Source organism: Leptodactylus fuscus, chromosome 1 (genome assembly GCF_031893055.1).
Source record: "Leptodactylus fuscus isolate aLepFus1 chromosome 1, aLepFus1.hap2, whole genome shotgun sequence".
NCBI lineage: Eukaryota > Metazoa > Chordata > Amphibia > Anura > Leptodactylidae > Leptodactylus > Leptodactylus fuscus.
The window spans coordinates 348,753,560-348,778,013 of NC_134265.1; the positions used below are offsets into that span (position 1 = coordinate 348,753,560).

The 24,454-nt window shown below is 41.3% G+C and overlaps 1 protein-coding gene across 2 annotated transcripts in view; it reads right to left on the reverse strand.

Annotated features, from left to right (window-relative positions):
* CTNNA2 (catenin alpha 2) overlaps positions 1-24,454 on the reverse strand; it is a 1,647,901-nt gene that overhangs the window by 1,341,941 nt on the left and 281,506 nt on the right. For both annotated transcript variants that reach the window (XM_075261702.1, XM_075261694.1), the window contains exon 3: positions 19,889-20,084. In XM_075261702.1, coding sequence (XP_075117803.1) covers positions 19,889-20,084 — 196 coding nt within the window. The remainder of the gene's footprint in view (positions 1-19,888; positions 20,085-24,454) is intronic.

The window sequence follows — 24,454 nt, forward strand, 5'->3', positions numbered from 1 at the left end:
TATTTCTCATAAGATAAGGGGTGTAGTGAAAGGCTTAATTGTCATCTTCTTGCTGGTCGTGACGCTTTGTTCACACCTGCGCTTGGTATCCGTCTGTCCGCAATTTTTTTCCCGCAGGGTTTCTGGTTTCATGGGCAAATCGCAGCATTTTTGGCAGATCCTTTTTCTTTGTTTTTTTTTACCCCTACATCTTCATTCTTTCTTCTGAGCATGTGCAGAGAAGAATGAAAAACGGTTTGCAAAATGGACACAAACGGATTACTATCCACTAGTTATCCTTTGCCCCTTCATAAAAATGCTTAGACCCCTTCCTCTTTTCAGCCCCTTTTGTGGCCCCATACACTATATAATGCCCCATTACTGGCCCCTACACTGCAAAATGTTAATTTTATCGGCCCCCATGCAACATAATGCCCCCTTTGCTGACTCGTTCATAGTGACAATAGTGTTCGTGTCTATGACCAGACCCAGAATCTGGACTGCAGACTGCACCGCTAAAGGAAACAGGGGAAGGAGACTTTCCCTGACGCTACGGCGGCTAGCTAGGCCCTGCCTGCGGGTGGTGGTCAGCTGTTCCCAAGCTAGTCTTGGCCCCGACAACTCCTGGTTCTCTAACACGAAGGCCGACAGATAGGGCGAGAGCTACAAGAGAGCTAGGGGCTGGGGATACTAAGGTGGTGACCCCTACAGAAACCAAGGTGCAGCTGCAGACAAAACAAACAGGATGGGACGTGCTGGACAACAGACACGCAGCACAACACAATACACAACAAGAGAATGAGGAGAGGGATAGTGGAGAGGTGAGGAAAGGGTTAATACAGGACTGGGGCAAAACAAACTGGAACCCAAACCTCACAAACAACAAGATAGTGCCAGGCAAACAGAACTGAAGGACAGGGTGGAGTAGAAGTGTGGAGGGACAAACCAGATTCACACCACTTCAATGACAGTTGTAATTCCATAAAGCAATCCTCCTCCCAGAGCCACGAATTCCGGTTGGTAACAGCGAAAACCGACAACTACTGAAGCCAGCCCTCCTCCTAATAAAGGCCCGAAAATCATCCCATAGGTTCGATCCAAAAAACCTCAAGTAAATTCTGAAGGCTAATACTCAATGCCCAAACAGATGGCCCAATGGCAAGGAAACCACCAGAAGACCTCAGACCGCCGGATCAAAACCGCACCAGAAAAACGCACAACTTTTATACAAGTCTTCAGGTCGTGAAAAATTGGCCGCTACCTACTGGATTATTCCAATAAGTAATGAGTCATGACCTCTACTCACTGATCCCCGCTCCTTCACAGGCCCTTGTCCAGTTTGTATCCAAGGAACATCACACATTACTTCAGGATGTAATGTGTTTCATTCTCTGGAGACAAACCAGAGATGAGATCAGTGAGTTTTACTTATCAGCCATTACCTATTGGAATAATTCAATAGGTAACTGATTACAAAAACACTACGCAACCTTCCCCCTTACCCACCACCAAATATAGGGGCTGTGTTATGGCGATAGTCATCCATTGGAATGTGGTGGAGTCAAGGAGCAGCTGTGAGGGTCCATTTATATATCGTCCTCTGTGTACACCACTGCAGCTGAATATTATCCATTTCTAACAATCGTGTAACTCTTCCAAATAAGCCGTTTACAAGGGACGTCACAGTTTAATTGGAAACAGCATCATCTCTTCCTTTCTCTACTTCATCTCCACTTTGTCCGACTAATATCCACGGATTTCCACACAAGGCAATAATGAGAACTTACGAGTCACGCTGTCAAAAAAGGTTACACTTAACAATCCGCACAACTGCACTTTGTTATCTTAATCACATTTGGAACTGAGCAGAGGATGAAATGAGAACAGATCCTTTTAAAAACAGCTCAAGATAATTTATACCGACATCCACGTCCACCGTCCAAAGACGCCGTGACCTTGTTGATAATACGCGGCTGAATCTCACCATTATCTTCTTTTCTTTCTTTATAGGTTTAAACCAGAAAGCAGTGATTTTGTATTCTTATGAAATAAACAATAAAGAACACTTCTAGGGAAGGGCATAGACTTAGAGGTGACAATGGGGCACATGACATTGGAGAAGACACCAGTTAAAGCCACAAGAACCTGCCAAAAAAGACCAGACTGGAAGAAGAAGACTGGATGCCAAGGATTGGTGAGGAGAGGCAAGTATCAGTGTTTTTTTTTTTTTAAATTTTCTCTACTCTCAGAGTCTCTGCTTGTTCTACTCTGGGATATGTAGAGACCCCTAGGGTATAACCACGGTTTTCAAGTTTCTTTAAACTCAACATTTTTGGAAAATTTGTAATAAACCCAACTTGTCACAAACCAGTTTGCTCATATCAACATACTATGCACCAGTGATATTTGGGGACCCTGACGCTCAAAGGGCAAATCAGCGGCGTAATTGATGGTGGGGTCAATCTAGTAAGCTGCCAATAAACTTACAGTGATGAAGCCACTAACTCTAGTAACCCCATCACATGATGTAAACCAATCGAAGAGATGCTATTGGTTTGTTTCATCCATGAAAGGAGGCAGTGCTGAACCAGGATGTGTAAGTATTAGAGATGAGCGAGTAGTTAAATATTCGATATTCGATATTTGTTTCGAGTAACCCCTCAATATTCGACTACTCGAATCGAATATCGAATCCTATTATAGTCTATGGGGGAAAAATGCTCGTTTCAGGGGTAGGCAACATTCGATCAAATTGAACTTACCAAGTCCACAAGTGAGGGTCGGGCTGGATTCTCCGAGAAGTCTTCTCCGCGCAGCGTCCCCGTGGCGTCTATTGGCTCTGAATTCACTCTGCCAGACATCGGGACTGGGCAGAGCCGACTGCGCATGTCCGCACTACAAGAAAATGGCCATGTACAGTCAAAGCGGCCATTTTCTTGTAGCGCAGTCATGCGCAGTCGGCTCTGCCCAGGCCCGATGCCTGGCAGAGTAAATTCAGAGCCAGAAGACACCGCGGGGACGCTGCGCAGAGAAGGCTTCTAAAGGTAGGAGAAGAACCAGCGTTGATTGGCCGACTGTATAGCATTCGGCCAATCAACGCTGGTTCTGCATTGAATGTTTCTATTCGAATAGCGAGTGGTTCTCGATCGAGTACGAGTATTTCGAATACCGTAGTATTCGATCGAATACCTACTCGATCAAATACTACTCGCTCATCTCTAGTAAGTATGATAAGTATGATAAGTGTTTTGCTTATTAATATTTTTTTTCCTTTCAGTTCTTTCTTTCAGATCAGCTAAGTGGACTACGATGGATTGTATGGACTCAAAAACTGTTGGTGGTATTCTTTACCAAATTAATGAGGGTCATGAGGGGATGTAGTACTATTATTACCATTGCGTTAGTAATGGCTGCTGTCTAGCCACAAAATTAGCTAACTCTAATCCACATTATGACCCAAGTACTCACCACCATCAGTGGTCCAAGCAAGAGCTGGGTAAAGGCCAGTATCTGACCACCTAGTGATAGAAAGTTGGCTGTACGCTGGTTCAAAGAACATAAATCGACCCACCCTAGTAAGGCCATACTGCTGATGCTTTTTCATATCTGGCTGGTTATGAAAAATGGGGGCTTTACCGGCCAAACCCAAAATGAAATGAAAATTGAGAGTACACTGAAAACTAGTACTTTTGTATATTGTATATGCACTAAATACTATGTATTGAATATACTGTAGTGGTTGTCATTACTGTTGGAGCACACCAGCATAAATACATTGGCAAACTACTACTATTATGTGGTCAAGTGGTGTTGTGATCTATATATATATATATTCTATTACTATTGCGATATGATGGTAGATGGCTATTAGCAATGTGCTACTTGGGTTGCAAAAATGGCTGCTTGTTCCAAAAACAGAATCACACCTACCGACCAGTTTGGTCTGGTAATGCAGTTCAGCCTCTTTTTTTTTTTTTTTTTAATAAAGCTAAGCTGCAATACCTGACACAACCTGTCAAAACACGTGGCGCTATATTGTGGACAAAGCCACATTTCCGTAATTCTATTCAACCCCTTTCAATCTAACAAATATAGATAAAGAATGATAGTGACAATGAGGAGACATATTGAGGAATGTGAGTATTTTTGCTTTTCTCTTTACCATTCGCCAAAGAATCTACAATGAGCAATCCGTTTTAACTGCAGAAAAAAAAAACTTCATAAAATAACAATTCACTGTCACCAATACATCAAACCATTATCTGAGCATTCTCAGAGTCTGAGGATCTCAGCAGGAGGCAGATCTTAATTCCAGAAAACACAAACACAATCTGGAGGAGCTTTCAAGAACATACAATGCAAATTAATGCAGACTGACAAGTGATATAGTTTTCTAATGCCCAGTTGATATAAGCAGACTGCACCCTCCTGCAACTTTCCCAAACCACATCAAATGCAAAACAGAAAAATAATTATCAATAACTTTAATTTAGAAACATGTAATGTTAGCTGCAGTTTTCTGAATAAATGTGTTAGGGATTTGCAATAGGAGCAATTCCCCAGTAGCTGCTGGAAACCCTAGGAAGCGGCACAAGAGAAAGTGAGCCCTAAGCTAGAGTAGCATTATAGTAGTTACATTCTTGTATATAGGAGCAGTATTATAGTAGTTATATTCTTGTACATAGGAGCAGTATTATAGTAGTTATATTCTTGTACATAGGAGCAGTATTATAGTAGTTATATTCTTGTACATAGGAGTAGTATTGTAGTAGTTATATTCTTGTACATAGGAGTAGTATTATAGTAGTTATATTCTTGTACATAGGAGCAGTGTTATAGTAGTTATATTCTTGTACATAGGAGGTAGTATTATAGTAGTTATATTCTTGTACATAGGAGTAGTATTATAGTAGTTATATTATTGTACATAGGAGCAGTGTTATAGTAGTTATATTCTTGTACATAGGAGGTAGTATTATAGTAGTTATATTCTTGTACATATGGGCAGTATTATAGTAGTTATATTCTTGTACATATGGGCAGTATTATAGTAGTTATATTCTTGTACATAGGAGCAGTATTATAGTAGTTATAGTCTTGTACATAGGAGCAGTATTATAGTAGTTATATTCTTGTACATAGGAGCAGTATTATAGTAGTTATATTCTTGTACATAGGAGTAGTATTATAGTAGTTATATTCTTGTACATAGGAGTAGTATTATAGTAGTTATATTCTTGTACATATGGGCAGTATTATAGTAGTTATATTCTTGTACATAGGAGCAGTATTATAGTAGTTATATTCTTGTACATAGGAGTAGTATTATAGTAGTTACATTCTTGTACATAGGAGTAGTATTATAGTAGTTATATTCTTGTACATAGGAGGTAGTATTATAGTAGTTATATTCTTGTACATAGGGGCAGTATTATAGTAGTTATATTCTTGTACATAGGAGCAGTATTATAGTAGTTATATTCTTGTATATAGAAGCAGTATTATAGTAGTTATATTCTTGTACATAGGAGTAGTATTATAGTAGTTATATTCTTGTACATAGGAGCAGTATTATAGTAGTTATATTCTTGTACATAGGAGCAGTATTATAGTAGTTATATTCTTGTACATAGGAGCAGTATTATAGTAGTTATATTCTTGTACATAGGAGTAGTATTATAGTAGTTATATTCTTGTACATAGGAGCAGTATTATAGTAGTTATATTCTTGTACATAGGGGAAGTGTTATAGTAGTTCAATTCTATATGTTTCTACATCTGTATTTCTGATTGTCTGCTATGTAGCCTAACAATGTCCACTGCAATCCTGATGTTGTTTTGATTAGTAATAGCTATAGGCCTTTAAAATTGTTTGTAAAGGGCAAAAATTGAAACTGGTGCTTCAAGTCCAACTGATCAGCAGGGGTTAATTATGGAGGCGCGTCTCTAACAAATACTGTTCGGACAAGCCACAGGCACAAATTGCCGCAGCTAAATTAGCTTTCATGATAGTGTCGAATATAATGATATCCTGCCTTGGTTTGTAAGGTAAATGCCACAAGGGCAATCGTCAGTTTCAATCATTGCCCATTTATAAAGCTTTCTGGCTGCTCAGCCTTTGTTTTCGTACTGGTCTAAAACAAAGTGACACATGGAAGATTGAAAGGCACAATTTAGAGGAGAATAATTCAACGAGCCAGCTGCTGCGTAACCTCCTATTTTCCTCACGTTCCCTTTTGCAGTTGCCAAACATCATTTCGAATGGAGAAGAGTCTACATGAAAGATTTCACCCATTTTATTTGTGGCGAGGTGCAGCGCTGTGATTGCAAACATTTCTGTTCTAGAGTCACTTCCAGAAAGATGACGATCATCTCTACTCAAATCCTGGCCATAAAAGTTGGCTTCAGATGTTCAGAGCTTCTCACAACCAATATTCTAGTGTGTAGACAACTTTTTGTATTTTATTAAACTACAGACTGAGGTTAATTGGTGGCAAATAGAGATGAGAGAATCGATTTTAATGGAACCCAATTTGACCTGAATTTTTCCAAAGTTCTAAGCTATACCCAAATCCAAAACTTTTGGGGTTCATCACCCACACAAGTCTACAATACTAATATAATATTACACTTGGAGGCTAGGGGTGGTGAGGTACCTTAATAGACACTAGTACTTACCTTTCTTCCCTGGCCTACATTGAGGTCTCTTTTTTTGTGGTCTTCCATCCTCATGGGTGACCTCACACATTGCCAAGGGATTACTAACGCGTGTGATTGACTTTCAGCATGCATGTGGGTTGAAACAACAATATGATGCTTGTGTCTAAGTTTCAATACATTTTTGTTCCTCACGTGACCCATTCTCAGGTGTCATTAGTGTTCTGGTGACCTTGGACATCCAGGAGGCTAAAAGTAACTGGAAGACCACCAGAGGGGAGCATCAGTGTTCATTATGTTTCCATACCTCCCTCCGCTTACATTACACAACAAAAAAAACTTTCCGTGGATATCTTGGTATACAATAATCGTTCTTGGTCAATTTGAACATGCTGATTTCAAATATGCAAATAGTTTTTTTGTATCACCCTCCATTCCTGAAATATCCACAATCTTAAAGGGATTCTACCATTAAAACCCTTTTTTTGTAGATAAGACGTCAGAATAGCCTTTAGAAAGGATATTCGTCTCTTACCTTTAGATGTGATCTCCACTGCGCCATTCCTTAGAAATACTGTTTTTTACCGGTGTGCAAATTAGTTCTCTCGCAGCGATGGGGGCGGGCCCCAGTGCTGGAAATGTGATAGGGGCGTCCTCACTGCTGCTCGAGAACAGGCTCCAGTACACAGCCAAAACGGCTGAATGGGTTTGGCTGACATTTGCCACATACATAGATTGTGACCTGGAATGAAACATAAGCTACATAATATGCAGTTAAATGCCTGGAGTTCACGACCGCTAGCACCGAACTTATGCTCATGCTAGGCTAAAGGACCCGAGATTACATCATCACAGGTCCTTCAGCCATTCTCGGATAGGCTCTCGCTATTGTGTGGGCAGAGCTGTATCAGCTATATTGGGCTACACCTGGGTATACTGCTACTGATGTAGCAGAGACAAGACACGGGTGCAGGCAGATCATCGCCAGCAAGAATTGCATGCGTATATGCGTATCATTGTCACCATCAAGTCACCAGCAGATGCTAGTGTGTGTGTGTATATATATATATATATATATATATATATATATATATATATATATATATATATATATGAGAGATTGAGAGAGCATATGTATATATTATATAATTTTGTATACTGCCAGAAGCTTGTAGTCCTATTTAAACAAAATAAAAACATTTATTCAACAATATCTTAACAATTTGACCTGATAGAGCAAAACGGTTTTCAGATTTGAAATCAGCATAAAAAAAAACAGTTTAAGATACACTTAATGACGTTTAAGATATCCACGGCGTGTTTTCCAGTATTATTGACAAGGCGCCACAATTTAATAATAGCACATCCAACTTGAAACGAAACAAGACAACAAATCTATGAATATCCGACGAAACAAATCTCGAGAGGCTTAACCATTTTGAATGGCAAACTGGGAAATTTTCAAGAAATCTCAGAAGCAATACAATAAAGATGACTGTTTGCACTGATCTATATGATGATATTGTGAGGACACTATGGGGGAATATTATACAGATATGGTATAGAAGTATTACGGATGGTATAGAGAAGGTTATTTTAGGTATTGCATGGCAGTATTATTTATATACAAAACTTTTGAAATTGCCAGACATTGATCTATAGAGAACTTCTGTACCTTCTAAAATGTAGTACTAGAGCAGGGGTAGGGAATGTGCGGCGCTCCATCTGTTGCAAAACTACAACTCCTAGCATGCATACTTGCTCTACTGTTCTTGGAACACCCATGGAAGTGAATGGAGCATGATGGGAGTTGTAGTTTCAAAGCAGCTGGAGAGCCGAAGGTTCCCTATCCCTGTACTAGAGGAACACTTTTCCTTTTTCCACCAATTTAATCTTATTTGCATATTCCTTTCCCAACACTAGTGGCATAAGGTGATCAAATAACAGCTTCCCACATAGCTAGACAGAAAAGAATATGATAAAAGATGACCAGCTTTTCAAGACAACACACTCTTGTGATATTCTGTCACCAAGTGACGTTTTATGTTTCTATTTGCTACTATGTTGCAATTTTATATTGAATAGTTTCATAGTAAATTGGATAACGTCAAAGGAAACCTTTCAAAACCTCAGCATATTGTTAAGTAGCTGGTATTCAAGATCTTAAATCTCTGTGTGATATTGCCGCTCGTCGCCAGTATCCTTGGGAGTTCAAACTTGAAGATGCCCAGTATCCACTGAGGCTAGGGTTGAATCGATGTTGAAATTTCAGGATCGTTCTTAAAATCCGATTTTCGATCATTTTCCAGCCGAAATTTGCTCGATCGGGATCCGATCTTTCCCGATCGCTCAACCCTATTCATGATATATACATAAATAGAGTTGAGCCGATCTTGAGATAACCTCCGACCTCGATCCCTCCAGAAAAGATCGAGATCAGATTCCGATTGTGATCGTGAAATGTACTTGATCGCCGATCGGAATGCGAACTTTTCTGATCCTGATCGCTCAACCCTAACTGAGGCCCCTTCAGTCCGGGCCTTGGGTGCATGCACAGTAAAGTGAAGTGTACTGACTAGAGATGAGCGAACAGTAAAATGTTCGAGGTTCGATATTCGTTTTGAGTAGCCCCTCAATATTCGATTACTCGAATTGAATATCGAACCCTATTATAGTCTATGGGGGGAGAATGCTCGTTTCAGGGGTAGGCAACATTCGATCAAATTATACTTACCAAGTCCACGAGTGAGGGTCGGGCTGGATCCTCTGAGAAGTCTTCTCCTTGCAGGGTCCCTGTGGCGTCTTCTGGCTCTGAATTCACTCTGCCAGGCATCGGGCCTGGGCAGAGCCGACTCCGCATGCCCGCACTACAAGTGGACATGTGCAGTCGGCTCTGCCTGGCAGAGTGAATGAAGAGCCGGAAGACGCCACGGGGAAGCTGCACAGAGAAGACTTCTAAAGGTAGGAGAAGAACCAGTGTTGATTGGCCGACTGTATAGCATTCGGCCAATCAATGCTGGTTCTGCATCAAACTTTTGCATTCGAATAGCGAGTGGTACTCAATCGAGTACGAGTATTTCGAATACCATAGTATTCGATCGAATACCTACTCGATCGAGTACTACTCGCTCATCTTTAGTACTGACCTAGGCTTCACTGCATGCAATGCGGATTAGCCAGAGGATCTCCGTGGACCACCCAGTGAGTGGTGACTTTGGAACCCTAAACCCCAGCTTCTCAACAGCATTCTGGCACTTTAGTGATCCAAACAGCCCGACAGGTTCCCTTTAATCCAATTCTAGCCAAGCTAACAGTTGCTTCGCAAAAAACCTATAAAACCTGACAGTCCTCCCTTCCCTAGAGCTAATACGTGCTACGCATAGACAATGCGGACAGCACAATCTCCAAGACAAGATCTCTACCAAACTTATGCAAGGTGAAAAACAAGCAAGGTTAACGGAAGGGAAATGCTTCTTACCTCCCGGTAATTTGTGTCTTAGTGTGTTTTATTGCCGAGAGTAAGGCTCTCCTTCATACTGGCCGCCGAAAAAGCAAAATCTCTGACTATTATGTGGACAAATCGGTTCAATAAAAGATCAGAGCCCATAGCAGCTCGCCGAAGAGACTCCATCCCTCACACATTCTGATGGTTTTGCATAACGTCTTATCTCTGTTTGTCATGATAAATCTTGGGGTTTAAATGTCACATTTATTTTACATCACTTGAGCACGGAACATTGCGTACTCTCGAAAGCCGCGTCCCAAAGGCCGGGGATTTCAGACGCACATTATAGGCAATGTGCTCATTTGTTTCTTCATCTGGGATGGAGGCAATAAATTATATAAGTGACAGCCACTGCATTAAGGGGGTAGAAGGAAATCAAGGGAAACTCTCAAAATTTTTGTCAATTTTTTTTTTGACTATTTGTACTCCAGCTCCGGCTAGTCAGGCTCTTCTCCTACATCAGTTTTCATACCCATAGAACTGGAAATGTTCCCGATTATTTGGGCAATCTCATGAATTTAAAGAGGACTTTTCACCACTTCCACCAACTCCAGCTGTTTTCATTCTTCAACAGGCGCCGCTCCACTGGTTCTAACACAGTTGGAAATTTTTCTCTAGTCCTCGGTATTCCCAATTTTGTTTTTGTTACTTTCAGTACCCAATATCCTAATTCGGATTTCTACTGTTAGGAGGGCGGTGCAGATGATCTGGGACCACCCACCTCATAGTAAGGAACCTGATTAGCATATTAGTGAGGGCTGGAGAAAACAATCAGTGGCGCGGTACCTACTGAAGAATCCAATACAATGGAGAAATGAAGATGGTGGAGGTGGTGAAAGGTCCTCTTTGAAAGGATTTTTTGCTTATTTTTGTAATAAAATCCCTTTTTGTCGGAGGGGTCCCTAAATCTCTTGAGGAATGTATTGACTTACAGTGCAACTGTCTAAAGGTGGCGCTAGAGAGAACTTCTAAAAGGTTCATAAAGATAAAGAGATTGATTTTTTAACCCAGTATGGGTTATGGTATGTTGGTTTTATTTGGTGTCTGTGTGGTAGAAACTTCTATTGCTAGTTAACCACTGTCCAGTATATTGTGTTTTTCAGTCTACAGTGGTGGTGGTGGTGGTGTTACCGTATAGCATTATTAGTTAGGCTGCCCATTAGTTTTCCCAATACATGTCGCTGTTATTTGGGTACCACACACAGGCACAACATAGGCAATATACGGTATAGTACACAACATGGGAGAAAGAGGGCTGAAAGAAGGTCCCTTACCGAGAAGATGTAAGAGTGTCCAAAAAAGATGCTTTACAGAACAGATGTAAGAGGGCCAAAAAGAAGGAGCCTTATAAAACAGATGTAAGAAGGCCAAAAAGAAGGACCTTACTGAACAGATGTAAGAGGGCCAAAAAGAAGGTCCTTACAGAACATATGTAATAGGGCCAAAAAGAAGGAGCCTTACAGAACAGATTTAAGAGGTCCAAAAAAAGGTGCCTTACAGAGCACATGTAAGAGGTCCAAAAAGAAGGAGCATTACAGAATAAATATAAGAGGGCCTAAAAGAAGGTCCTTACCGAACAGATGTAAGAGGTCCAAAAAGAAGGTCCTTACCGAACAGATGTAAGCGGGCCAAAAAGAAGGTCCTTACAGAACAGATGTAAGAGGTCCAAAAAGAAGGTCCTTACCGAACAGATGTAAGCGGGCCAAAAAGAAGGTCCTTACCGAACAGATGTAAGCGGGCCAAAAAGAAGTTCCTTACAGAACAGATGTAAGAGGTCCAAAAAGAAGGTCCTTACAGAACAGATGTAAGAGTGCCAAAAAGAAGGTCCTTACCGAACAGATGTAAGCGGGTTCAAAAAGAAGGTCCTTACAGAACAGATGTAAGAGGTCCAAAAAGAAGGTCCTTACCGAACAGATGTAAGCGGGCCAAAAAGAAGGTCCTTACAGAAGAGATGTAAGAGGGACTAAAAGAAGGTCCTTACCGAACAGATGTAAGCGGGCCAAAAAGAAGGTCCTTACCGAACAGATGTAAGGGCCAAAAAGAAGGTCCTTACCGAACAGATGTAAGCGGGCCAAAAAGAAGGTCCTTACAGAACAGATGTAAGAGGGCCAGAAAGAAGGAGCCTTACAGAACAAATGTAAGAGGGCCAGAAAGAAGGTCCTTACAGAACAGATGTAAGAGGGTCAGAAAGAAGGAGCCTTACAGAACAGATGTAAGAGGGACAGAAAGAAGGTCCTTACAGAACAGATGTAAGAGGGCCAAAAAGAAGGTCCTTGCAGAACAGATGTAAGAAGGCCAAAAAGAAGGTCCTTACAGAACAGATGTAAGAGGGCCAAAAAGAAGGTCCTTGCAGAACAGATGTAAGAAGGCCAAAAAGAAGGTCCTTACAGAACAGATGTAAGAAGGCCAGAAAGAAGGTCCTTACAGAACAGATGTAAGAGGACAAGAAAGAAGGTCCTTACAGAACAGATGTAAGAGGACTAAAAATAAGATCCTTACAGAACAGATGTAAGAGGACCAGAAAGAAGGTCCTTACAGAACAGATGTAAGAGGTCCAAAAAGAAGGTCCTTACAGAACAGATGTAAGCGGGCCAAAAAGAAGGAGCCTTACAGAACAGATGTAAGAGGTCCAAAAAAAGGTGCCTTACAGAGCACATGTAAGAGGTCCAAAAAGAAGGAGCATTACAGAATAAATATAAGAAGGCCAAAAAGAAGGTCCTTACAGAACAGATGTAAGAGGGCCTAAAAGAAGGTCCTTACCGAACAGATGTAAGAGGGCCAAAAAGAAGGTCCTTACCGAACAGATGTAAGCGGGCCAAAAAGAAGGTCCTTACAGAACAGATGTAAGAGGTCCAAAAAGAAGGTCCTTACAGAACAGATGTAAGAGGGCCAAAAAGAAGGTCCTTACCGAACAGATGTAAGCGGGTCAAAAAGAAGGTCCTTACAGAACAGATGTAAGAGGTCCAAAAAGAAGGTCCTTACCGAACAGATGTAAGCGGGCCAAAAAGAAGGTCCTTACAGAAGAGATGTAAGAGGGACTAAAAGAAGGTCCTTACCGAACAGATGTAAGCGGGCCAAAAAGAAGGTCCTTACCGAACAGATGTAAGGGCCAAAAAGAAGGTCCTTACCGAACAGATGTAAGCGGGCCAAAAAGAAGGTCCTTACAGAACAGATGTAAGAGGGCCAGAAAGAAGGAGCCTTACAGAACAGATGTAAGAGGGACAGAAAGAAGGTCCTTACAGAACAGATGTAAGAGGGCCAAAAAGAAGGTCCTTGCAGAACAGATGTAAGAAGGCCAAAAAGAAGGTCCTTGCAGAACAGATGTAAGAAGGCCAAAAAGAAGGCCCTTACAGAACAGATGTAAGAGGGCCAAAAATAAGGTCCTTGCAGAACAGATGTAAGAAGGCCAAAAAGAAGGTCCTTACAGAACAGATGTAAGAAGGCCAGAAAGAAGGTCCTTACAGAACAGATGTAAGAGGACAAGAAAGAAGGTCCTTACAGAACAGATGTAAGAGGACTAAAAATAAGATCCTTACAGAACAGATGTAAGAGGACCAGAAAGAAGGTCCTTACAGAACAGATAGAGGACTGAAAAGAAGGTCCTTATAGAGCAGATGTAATAGGGCCAAAAAAAAAGGCCTTACAGAGCAGATGTAATAGGGCCAAAAAAAAGGTCCTTACAGAGCAGATGTAATAGGGCCAAAAAGAAGGTCCTTACAGAGCAGATGTAATAGGGCCAAAAAGCAGGAGCCTTACAGAACAGATATAAGAGGACTAAAAAGAAGGTCCTTACAGAACAGATGTTTGAAAAGGTTTTGGCTCCTAAAATTATAGATATCTCACGTTTTAATGGTCCATTGACAAAGGACACCCTAAGGATCGGGCAACAGGCGGGCAGTCATTTGTGATTATTCTGTATTCCTCATCCCGATAGGCACAACGCATTTCCTTTTCTTTTCGAGTGGCGATCGTCTTTAATTCCGAACATTATCCCAGCCGGAGAGATAAGACCATTATTTGCTCATACTGTGTCTGTGAAAACCACCGACATATATAAAAAAAATAATCTAATTTTCCTGCGGCTGAACGGCTGCTTACCTGAGATACCGTACACAGGAGAACGAGAAGATAAAGTCGAACGGCTTTTCCGTAATCTAATAATTATTTTCCATTTGCAGGTTTTACTGGATGATCAGACACCTCGCAGATCTTATTACGCTCTCCTGCTTTTATTACAGGTGATGTATCTTTCAGATACACATGTAAACATTTCATCCACGATAACGCCATCTAAACCTGTCGCCAACTGTGGACGCCGCTGATGTTTGTGACCCTGTTTCCTCACCATGTACCATGTATCTCTGTAATGGACCACAACGTTATGTATCACATGTCACGTCTCCCCGGTACGCTGCAGATAAATAGGCTGAGACGAGCGATTTTAGGGCTCGTCTTATCTTGCTGAGGGTTTTATTTTAGCAGGAAGGGAAGAAGATCTTGCATCTGGCGCTGTCAGTCAGCTTGATCAACGGCTGAGACATGATTTTGTGAAGTTCAAAGGAAAACACATAGCAAGTGCCTTATGCCTCATGTTCAGGCGATGAGTTAAGGTTCCTTGGGCCCCGCCCCGGAAACAAGCTATGGTAGACTACAAATTTGGGTGTCCTCTTTTGGACCATTATTGTGTTAGAGCCTTGGATTTCTGGAGGAGCCTGTGGTACCCTGATGGTCTCAAAGCAGTTCACACAAGCCTAAATTTTGTGACTATTGGGGCATATTTACTAAGCAGAACATCATGTGCTACATTTATACAATTTTCCATCAGCATGCAATAAAAGGGTGTGGCTTAGAATGAAAGGGTGTGGCTTACAATGAACCACATTGTGCCTAATTCTGGTGCAAAAAAGTGCATATAGTTGCGGACGCCATCCACATTTTAACTTTGGACTTTATAAGCTCAGTGAGTACTACTGGAGATGCCCATTTTCTTTATGGGCACCCTGGGGTGGTGAGGGGCATTCATTCTTCCTCTCTGGCCCTTACTGCCGAATGCTGATGTTACTGCAGACTCTGGATCAGAGAAGTGAGTAATGAATCCCCTGACCCCTCCTGATTATGGGGGCACCATACTGTGTATGGGGACACTGAAGGTATCATTATACTATGTATTTGAGTGCTGAGGAACCAGTGTATTGTATATGGGGTGACTAAAGGGGCTAATATACTGTGCATGGGTACACCAAAGAGACCATTATACTGTTTATGGAGGCACTGAGAGAGTCAGTATGTTGTATATATGGGCACTGAAGGGGTCATTATACTGTGTATGAGGGCACAGTTTACTATGTATGGTGCGTACAAGGGAATTATATTGTGGCTAGGGTTGAGTCGATCTTGACTTTTCAGGATCGATTTTAAAATCTGATTTCCGATCATTTTTCATTCGAACCCGATCTCGATCCCAATTCCGATCCCAATGCAAGTCAATGGGATTTTTTTTATTAATCGGAGATCGGATTTTAAAAGCAATCCTACCCCCTGGTGTCCACTTACCTCCAGAGATGGCTGGTCCTGTGCCCCGTGCCTTCATTCTTCGCCTCGCTGCTGCTCCACGCTGCTCTTCTCTCTTCGCTGCCCCCTCCCTGCCAGGTTAGGAGAGTGTGGGCGGGTACTGGGAGGGGAGATGTCACGTCTCCCCGCCCTGTACCCGCCCACACTAAGCCACAAGCCCCGCCTACCTAGCGCTTTAAACACTAACCTGGGAGGCGGCGAGGCAAGAAGAAGGAGGGCACCGGAGCAGCCATCTGTAGAGGTAAGTAGCTGCTAGAGATTTAGTTTAGCCTTCCATTCGAATGAATGGATGCAGCCGGTGCGCAGGGGGTTAAGGCTGTGTGTCGGCTGCTTCCATTCATTCCTATGGAACTGCAGCGGAGCCGTCACACTGAATATACATCGTATACTCAGTGTGAAGGCTAAGCAATGCATTGTGGGAAAAATCACCGATTTCGATCCCACATAAAAAGATCGTGTTCGGAATTCCGATGGCGATCGTGAAATTTTCTCGATCGCTGATCGGAATCCGTTCTTTTCCGAACACGATCGCTCAACCCTAATTGTGGCTTAAAGGGGGCATAGCTAGAAATGGGAGGGGGTACTGAATGTTAGAGGGAGCATTGTTCATATTTCCTTAATTCCAAAAATATGAAGCTCCTTGGTGCAATGCAAAAATCTCTGCTCACAATGTTCACTATTCCTGGTTCCACCCCTGACCATCCAGACTTGCCACGAAACCAAGTGGGACAGCTCACTTTGGGGTGGGATTTCATAAGCTCTGCCCCCTTTTTGTCACAATTTCTTAAAATTCAGGCCTGTCCCTGCTAATCGAGGGCTGATGGCAACTATGTTGCAACGTGCTATATAGAAGCTCCACGTACTTACATACCCGATACTCTCAGATAGGAGATAGTAGATTGGACAAGGGTGCCATTGTTTTTGGTCATTTCTTTCCTATGTCTACTGCTTCTACGTCGGCCTCATAGGCTTCCCCAATGGGCAACCATAGAAAAAGTTTTCCATTGCGTATATACACATACATCTTGGAGAGTTCACACAGGGCTAATGATAACAGGACTGTGCTACGTTTTTACAAAGTGCTAGAGGGGTCAAAAGCGAGATGCCTGGAGAAAGCTCGAAAAAAATAATAGAATTGATCCCATTTGTGTATGATGAAGAAAAATTGCTTGAAATGTTTTTCTTTTCCTGCAAAAATCTAAAAAGCGCTGCGAATAAGTGCTCAGTCTTCGTATACAGTGCATAGCTTGTTGCGGCTGATAAAAAGCCATTGCCTACAAGGATGAAAGCACGTGCGGGCATGGGAAGCAAATCTCTGTCCACTGCTTGCAGAACATGAATTACTCCACTAGAAAAGACCGCTGAATGAGTATAATCCCCGAAAGATGTTTTTACACTTTCTCTTGGCTTCGTCTTCCAGCCGCAATCCTTTAATGCCGGCCCAAAACTAACCGCTGCTTAGTATTGATTAGACTGAATAATAGAGGCGCCGTGTACGAGATGATATTAGGAAATTAATTTACTGTCCTGCATGGAGATTCAGAAAATGAAGGCAATAAACAAGAAAATTGTATCTGCTCCCAGCAAAAATAATAAAAAATATTCTCAGAAATGTCCCTCGGCGGAATGCATTCTGTGCTCCGGATCTGTTCTTCTTATTTGGATGTATAGAAAGACATTTTGAAGTCTATGGAGACCACTCTGGGGTCACTTGGTTGACCAAAGGAGTGCACAAAATTCCTTGATTCAACCAAAGAAAGGCAAACCAACAAGGCAGTTGCACATGGGCTCTCGGGTAGAATACAGAGAAGGGGGCTCTGATGATAGAAGGCGGTGACGTATACCTAGGATATGCCAGCACTTTGGATCCCAGAAGTTGGACCTCCATGAACATAGAGAAATTACGATCATGGTCATAGTGGGTGGGATTGTGATTGGGCCCCAAGGCGGAGGGGGACCCAGCATTAAGGCATTTTAACTAGGGTTGAGCCAATCTTGAGATTTCAAGATCGATTTTAAAATCGATTTCCGATCATTTTCCAGCCGATCTCGATCCCGATCTCGATCATGAAATTTGCTCGATCACCGATCGGAATCCGATCTTTTCCGATCCCGATCCTCAACCCTGGTCAATGCTTTTCTATGGGAAAAGTCACTTTTGGGGTTGAGCCGATCTTGAGATAACCAACGATCTCGATCCCGCTGGAAAAGATCGGGTCGGAATTCCAATCGCGATCGTGAAATTTACTGGATCGCCGATCGGAATCCGATCTTTTCCGATCCCGATCGCTCAACCCTACACAGGATCTGTTTTAAAGTAACTGTGCAATGTTATTATATCCCACACAGTACAATCTGCTGCACAGTGGCCACCACTAGGGTTGAGCTGATCTTGAGATTTCAAAATCGATTTTAAAATCCGATTTCCGATCATTTTCCAGCCGATCTCGATCCTGATCTAGATCGTGAAATTTGCTCGATCGACGATCGGAATCCGATCTTTTCCGATCCCGATCCTCAACCCTAATTTTAACTAGGCAGACAGTGAAGTGGTAAATTGTGACTGTGTCTGGCCGGCATGATATGGTTCATGGACAGAGACAGGGAGAGGTTAATCATAATCTTTGTAAACCTAAGCCGGGGGTGGGGGTATGTAGGGGGCGCTAAGTTCATATTAGCGAAGGCTCTCCATTGTTCAGGTCTGGACACAAAGAACATATAGGCTGACCGTTACAATAGCTAGGGATTTCACCCCCAAATCCATGGCAGATTCCTCCCGGAATCCGCATCCTATTGTTTCCAATGGGGTCAGGGATCGCAGCAGGATGCGGAAAAAGAAGCGGCTGATTCAGACATGCAGCTTGAAATTCCGTGCTGACTAGGCCCATTCATCGGAAGACATGACGGAACGCCAATGCACTACATCAGCAACCAGTCGTGGCTAGGCCGCGGGCGAAAATGTTGGCAGTGGGAAATGAAGAGGAATTATCCTAATAGAACATATCCTAATAGTAATACATTATTTATCCCACAAAATACAAAACCAAAAAAATCAAAAGCAATTTATTCAGTGGGGAGGGTTTTTTTTTTTTTGGTCATCTCATTTAAGTGTGGGGCCCATTAGACTCTAGTTCTCTAGTTACACCACTGCTGAGACCCTTACCCATTCCTGATAACAATGTTGGCATTAAACATACTGGCATTTATATTACAGAGACTACCTAGAATCAGAAAACATGGCTGTGATGTCACTCCCATTGGCCATACTTCTACTTCTGAGCTGTAGCATGGCCATGTGACCAATGGACATGATGTCACTTCCTGAGAAGAGGCAGTGGAGCTTCTAGTAGGAAGCAGCCATGTTTTCCGATGGGTAGCATGGTGGCTCAGTGGTTAGCAGTGTTTTCTTGCAACATAGCCCTGTATGGGACAGCATTAACAATGTATCTATAAAGCGCTGTGAAACGTGATGGTGCTATAATAGTACTCAAAGATAATCTTGGACAATCCCTTTAAGTCCCACCCCAGGATCATATCACACAATATAACCTTACCCACGTTTGGGCTGAGTTATCACAAAACATGCTCATTTTCAGGGTGAAACTTGGATTGTTTTCGGGATTGGTAAAGTTTGACAACCATGAATTACGTTGACCCAGCACTTTTTCAGTGTCCATGTATTTCCCCGCACTTCCAGTTGTCTGCTATGTAGGGAATTGCTATGTGGCTCCATTCGATTGATTGGGTTTGTCTCACTTTCCCTACACAATGAGGTGACCACTGTGTCACCAGGATCGGTGAGGGCCTCCACCGATCATAAAGTGATGGCATATCCTAGCAATATAACATGGGACTAGACTGCAAGGGTTTTATTGGGGCATCAGGAGATGGCATGACCTTGTGGGATTGGCGAGTATGTCTTTGGTAACTATGTGTCCTACATATGAGTAGGGTGGACACAACCAGCCATTCTGCTCATCTTCCCCCTTCCCTCAGTCACGCCACACTACCCTCTGAGTCTGGATTGATACTCCAGGAAGCATTCGCCCGCCCGGCAGCCCACATGCGCTACACAAGATTACAATACATCCCCTTCAGAAGACTTCCATTCATTTTAATAGAGATCATAAATTCTGATTTTGCAGGCGCTGAGAACAATGTCACCACGTACGTTACCTTGTTTCCTGACATCCTCCACAGCGGAGATTAACTCTTCTTTTAGATCCTGACTTTCTTTCGCAATCTGCTCGCCTTTTTCCAAAAAGTTTTGGGTGGCTTGTTCCACGGAGGCTGCCAGGACGTGAGCCTTTTTAGATCGCCCTTTCTTTTTACCCGATGGGCCCTTGTTGCTTGTGTTCACCAGGGTTGTCACCTGCAGGACCAATGAACATGGGTCAGTCACGTAGAAAGGAGATGGTTGAATCACAGAAGAACCAGCAACACAGTAAATTGTACAACTAGAAGGCAAATTTTTGGAAGGACACTTTGGCTTTGGTTTATTGGGCATAGCTTACCATGGAGCGGGGAGTGCTAGAGTATACATTTCCCCATGAATATTGCCTATAAGGTACATGGACTTCATTGTTGGGTTTAGAAGGGGGAGATTGCCCAACGCCATTTGCAAAACTACAACTTTTATTAGGTCTGAAAAACCCTTTTGATCCAGAGTGAATCTAAAGAGGATTCCAGACCACAACTCAAAATGAATGGAGACCCCACAATTTACTAATTTATACCTTAGTGTTCCTATGAAAACTCAGACCTCACGCCAAAGCCTAAATACAAATCCTAAAACGTAGACCAGGCCACAAAACTTAAGACCCTCAAACCAGACCCTTGACGTTCCTTCTCCTTCTCTGGCTTGGATGTCCCTACACACAGAGTCAGCCAAGGTCAGGAAGTTGAGTGGTACCCATAGAAGTGGAGACGCTGAGTGGCAAGTGATATTGGTCAGTGTCTATTTACCATCGACCACTTAAAAAATTGCAAAATCAGTTTCAAAAAATTTAGACCCAAGGTTACCTGGACAGTGCCCAAAACAAAACAAAAAAAAAACCTGGGGACCCCATAAAAATAGGGGCAGTCCCAGTAAATTTGAGACTGCTCTGTTGAGTATGGCAAGAAATGCATGGTTAATCAATATTTTTGGCCAACCCAAGCCCCCTCCTGCATCTGACAGTTCCCAGAGGTTCTTTTTGTAAACTGGTCCCTATTGTTTGGGCACAGTGGTCCTTACTGTCCCTTATTTCCAAATGTTTGATAGGTTCTACCTCGCTATATGAATAACGCAAGAATTCTGGAGTGGTTGGAGGGATAAAGATGGGTCCGGGCAGGGTCACCACAGCCCGACAAAATTTATTATAACATGCCCAAAAACTGGTGCAAGTTGTAGCTGGAACCTAAGCAAATCCCTTCTAAATTATTGAGGAACTGGAACCTATGAATAGTCCCACCTTGTGCCGAAACACAATGGGATAAAGACGGGCCCACAAAGCAACAGCCTTAACACATCAGCCGCGTTAGGTATATCAAAAAGTTACAATTCTGCATTAAAATCAGCACCACTCTTGGCCATGGGTTACTACATGTTAGTCGAGTGAAGTCTGCAATACCAAATGCAACCTGTAGACTAAAGTGGCGCTGTTCTTGGGAAAAAAATAAGCAAAAAACCTTCTACAGTCATATCAGACTCTAGTATATGCTTTTTTGTTATTGATAGTAGTGAGTAATATTTTCACTGCCCCCCACCACCCCAACGGCGCGTGTCAGTCACGCAAGCACTTGTCTTCAGCAGTCGATACATGGTCTACAGCTGTGTTTATAGGTGTTAACATCTCATTAGCTATAATAGGAAGAAACACCGGAGGCGTCGGGCCAGGCATTAGCGGTTAATTAAGAAGATATTTGGAAGCGGTCATCAATGCATCAATATCCTCTTTGTAAGACGCCATGCCTCTCCGCCATTCTCTGTGTCGCTTCATGTAAATGCCAATAGCTGCGCATTAATATTCTCCTTCCCTCTGTACTAATGGATCACCAAACTGCAGGAGAGAGCCAATGACCTGTAGAAAGGCACGGCTGACATTTCATTGTATTGCGGATTCCTTCTAGGTATAATGCCATCCTTCCACTCCAATGCACGGCCTTATTGCCTGACTGATTAGACTAATAGGGCCCCATCACACCGCCCGGCCCATGGCTGCTCTCTCCACAGGAAACCTACAGTACAAGCCATGCCTAAGAACTCCGCCACGTAAAGAAGTGTACTCTGTCCGCCAAGACAAAACCTAAGAACAGATGATCTAGGCAGAAAGAAGGTAATGGGGGGGGGGGGGGCATTATTATAGCAGTTATATTTATGTACAATGCAGGAAAAACATAACAGTAGTATTATAGTAGTTATATTCTTGTACATAGGAGTAGTATTATAGTAGTTATATTCTTGTACATAGGAGGTAGTATTATAGTAGTTATATTCTTGTACATAGGAGCAGTATTATAGTAGTTATATTCTTGTACATAGGAGCAGTATTATAGTAGTTATATTCTTGTACATAGGAGTAGTATTATAGTAGTTATATTCTTGTACATAGGAGTAGTATTATAGTAGTTATATTCTTGTACATAGGAGCAGTATTATAGTAGTTATATTCTTGTACATAGGAGTAGTATTATAGTAGTTATATTCTTGTACATAGGAGTAGTATTACAGTAGTTATATTCTTGTACATAGGAGTAGTATTATAGTAGTTATATTCATTGTACATAGGAGCAGTATTATAGTAGTTATATTCTTGTACATAGGAGCAGTATTATAGTAGTTATATTCTTGTACATAGTAGTAGTATTATAGTAGTTATATTCTTGTACATAGGAGGTAGTATTATAGTAGTTATATTCTTGTACATAGGGGCAGTATTATAGTAGTTATATTCTTGTACATAGGAGTAGTATTATAGTAGTTATATTCTTGTACAAAGGAGCAGTATTATAGTAGTTATATTTTTGTACATAGGAGGTAGTATTATAGTAGTTATATTCTTGTACATAGGAGCAGTATTATAGTAGTTATATTCTTGTACATAGGAGCAGTATTATAGTAGTTATATTCTTGTACATAGGAGTAGTATTATAGTAGTTATATTCTTGTACATAGGAGTAGTATTATAGTAGTTATATTCTTGTACATAGGAGTAGTATTATAGTAGTTATATTCTTGTACATAGGAGTAGTATTATAGTAGTTATATTCTTGTACATAGGAGTAGTATTATAGTAGTTATATGCTTGTACATAGGAGTAGTATTGTAGTAGTTATATTCTTGTACATAGGAGCAGTATTATAGTAGTTATATTCTTGTACATAGGAGTAGTATTATAGTAGTTATATTCTTGTACATAGGAGTAGTATTATAGTAGTTATATTCTTGTACATAGGAGTAGTGTTATAGTAGTTATATTCTTGTACATAGGAGTAGTATTATAGTAGTTATATTCTTGTACATAGGAGTAGTATTATAGTAGTTATATTCTTGTACATAGGAGCAGTATTATAGTAGTTATATTCTTGTACATAGGAGTAGTATTATAGTAGTTATATTCTTGTACATAGGAGGTAGTATTATAGTAGTTATATTCTTGTACATAGGAGTAGTATTGTAGTAGTTATATTCTTGTACATAGGAGCAGTATTATAGTAGTTATATTCTTGTACATAGGAGTAGTATTATAGTAGTTATATTCTTGTACATAGGAGTAGTATTATAGTAGTTATATTCTTGTACATAGGAGCAGTATTATAGTAGTTATATGCTTGTACATAGGAGTAGTATTGTAGTAGTTATATTCTTGTACATAGGGGCAGTATTATAGTAGTTATATTCTTGTACATAGGAGTAGTATTGTAGTAGTTATATTCTTGTACATAGGAGTAGTATTGTAGTAGTTATATTCTTGTACATAGGGGCAGTATTATAGTAGTTATATTCTTGTACATAGGAGTAGTATTGTAGTAGTTATATTCTTGTACATAGTGAGCAGTATTAAAAGTCACTTTACATTTTATCCTTAGGGGGGACTAGTTAATTGTTCTTTTCTTTCGATTTACAATTTTATTAAGCTTAAATGGCATACAGCACTATAGCAGAAATGTCAGTCTGGATATTTCTTGTACATGCTGTATTTTACCTATATGATACGATAGTATTTAAGGAAATAAACTTTGGCGGTAAGTGTGTGAATTAGTCTTCAGACAGGAAGCGGGTTGATATAATTTAGTTCTCTGCGGTGTATGTAAATGTGAGCAGCCTGGCATCCTACACGTGGGCAGCAGGAACAGCAATGTATTTGCCGGAGCGATTTTAAATGGAATGTTTAATACAATTATTTCCAATAGTTCTGGGACAGTTTAGAGAGAGTGCTAAAAACATATAATCACAATAATTACTGCCGAGCTGCTGGAGGGGGTGCGGGATTTTCATCATCTGCAAAGATATAGCGGAAACCTGCTTCACATTAAGATCCAACTTAACCGCAGTAACTGCTCACATATAGTGCAATTACTTTCCGAGACCTGTTAATTGTTGAAGTTATAGTTATTTTTAAGGTAGTGACTTCCTAACCTAGTGGCTATATATCCTGGTACAATAATATTGCAATTTCTTATATATAGCGAGCAGTATTATAGTAGTTATATTCTTGTGTATAGGAGCAGTATTATAGTAGTTATATTCTTGTACATAGG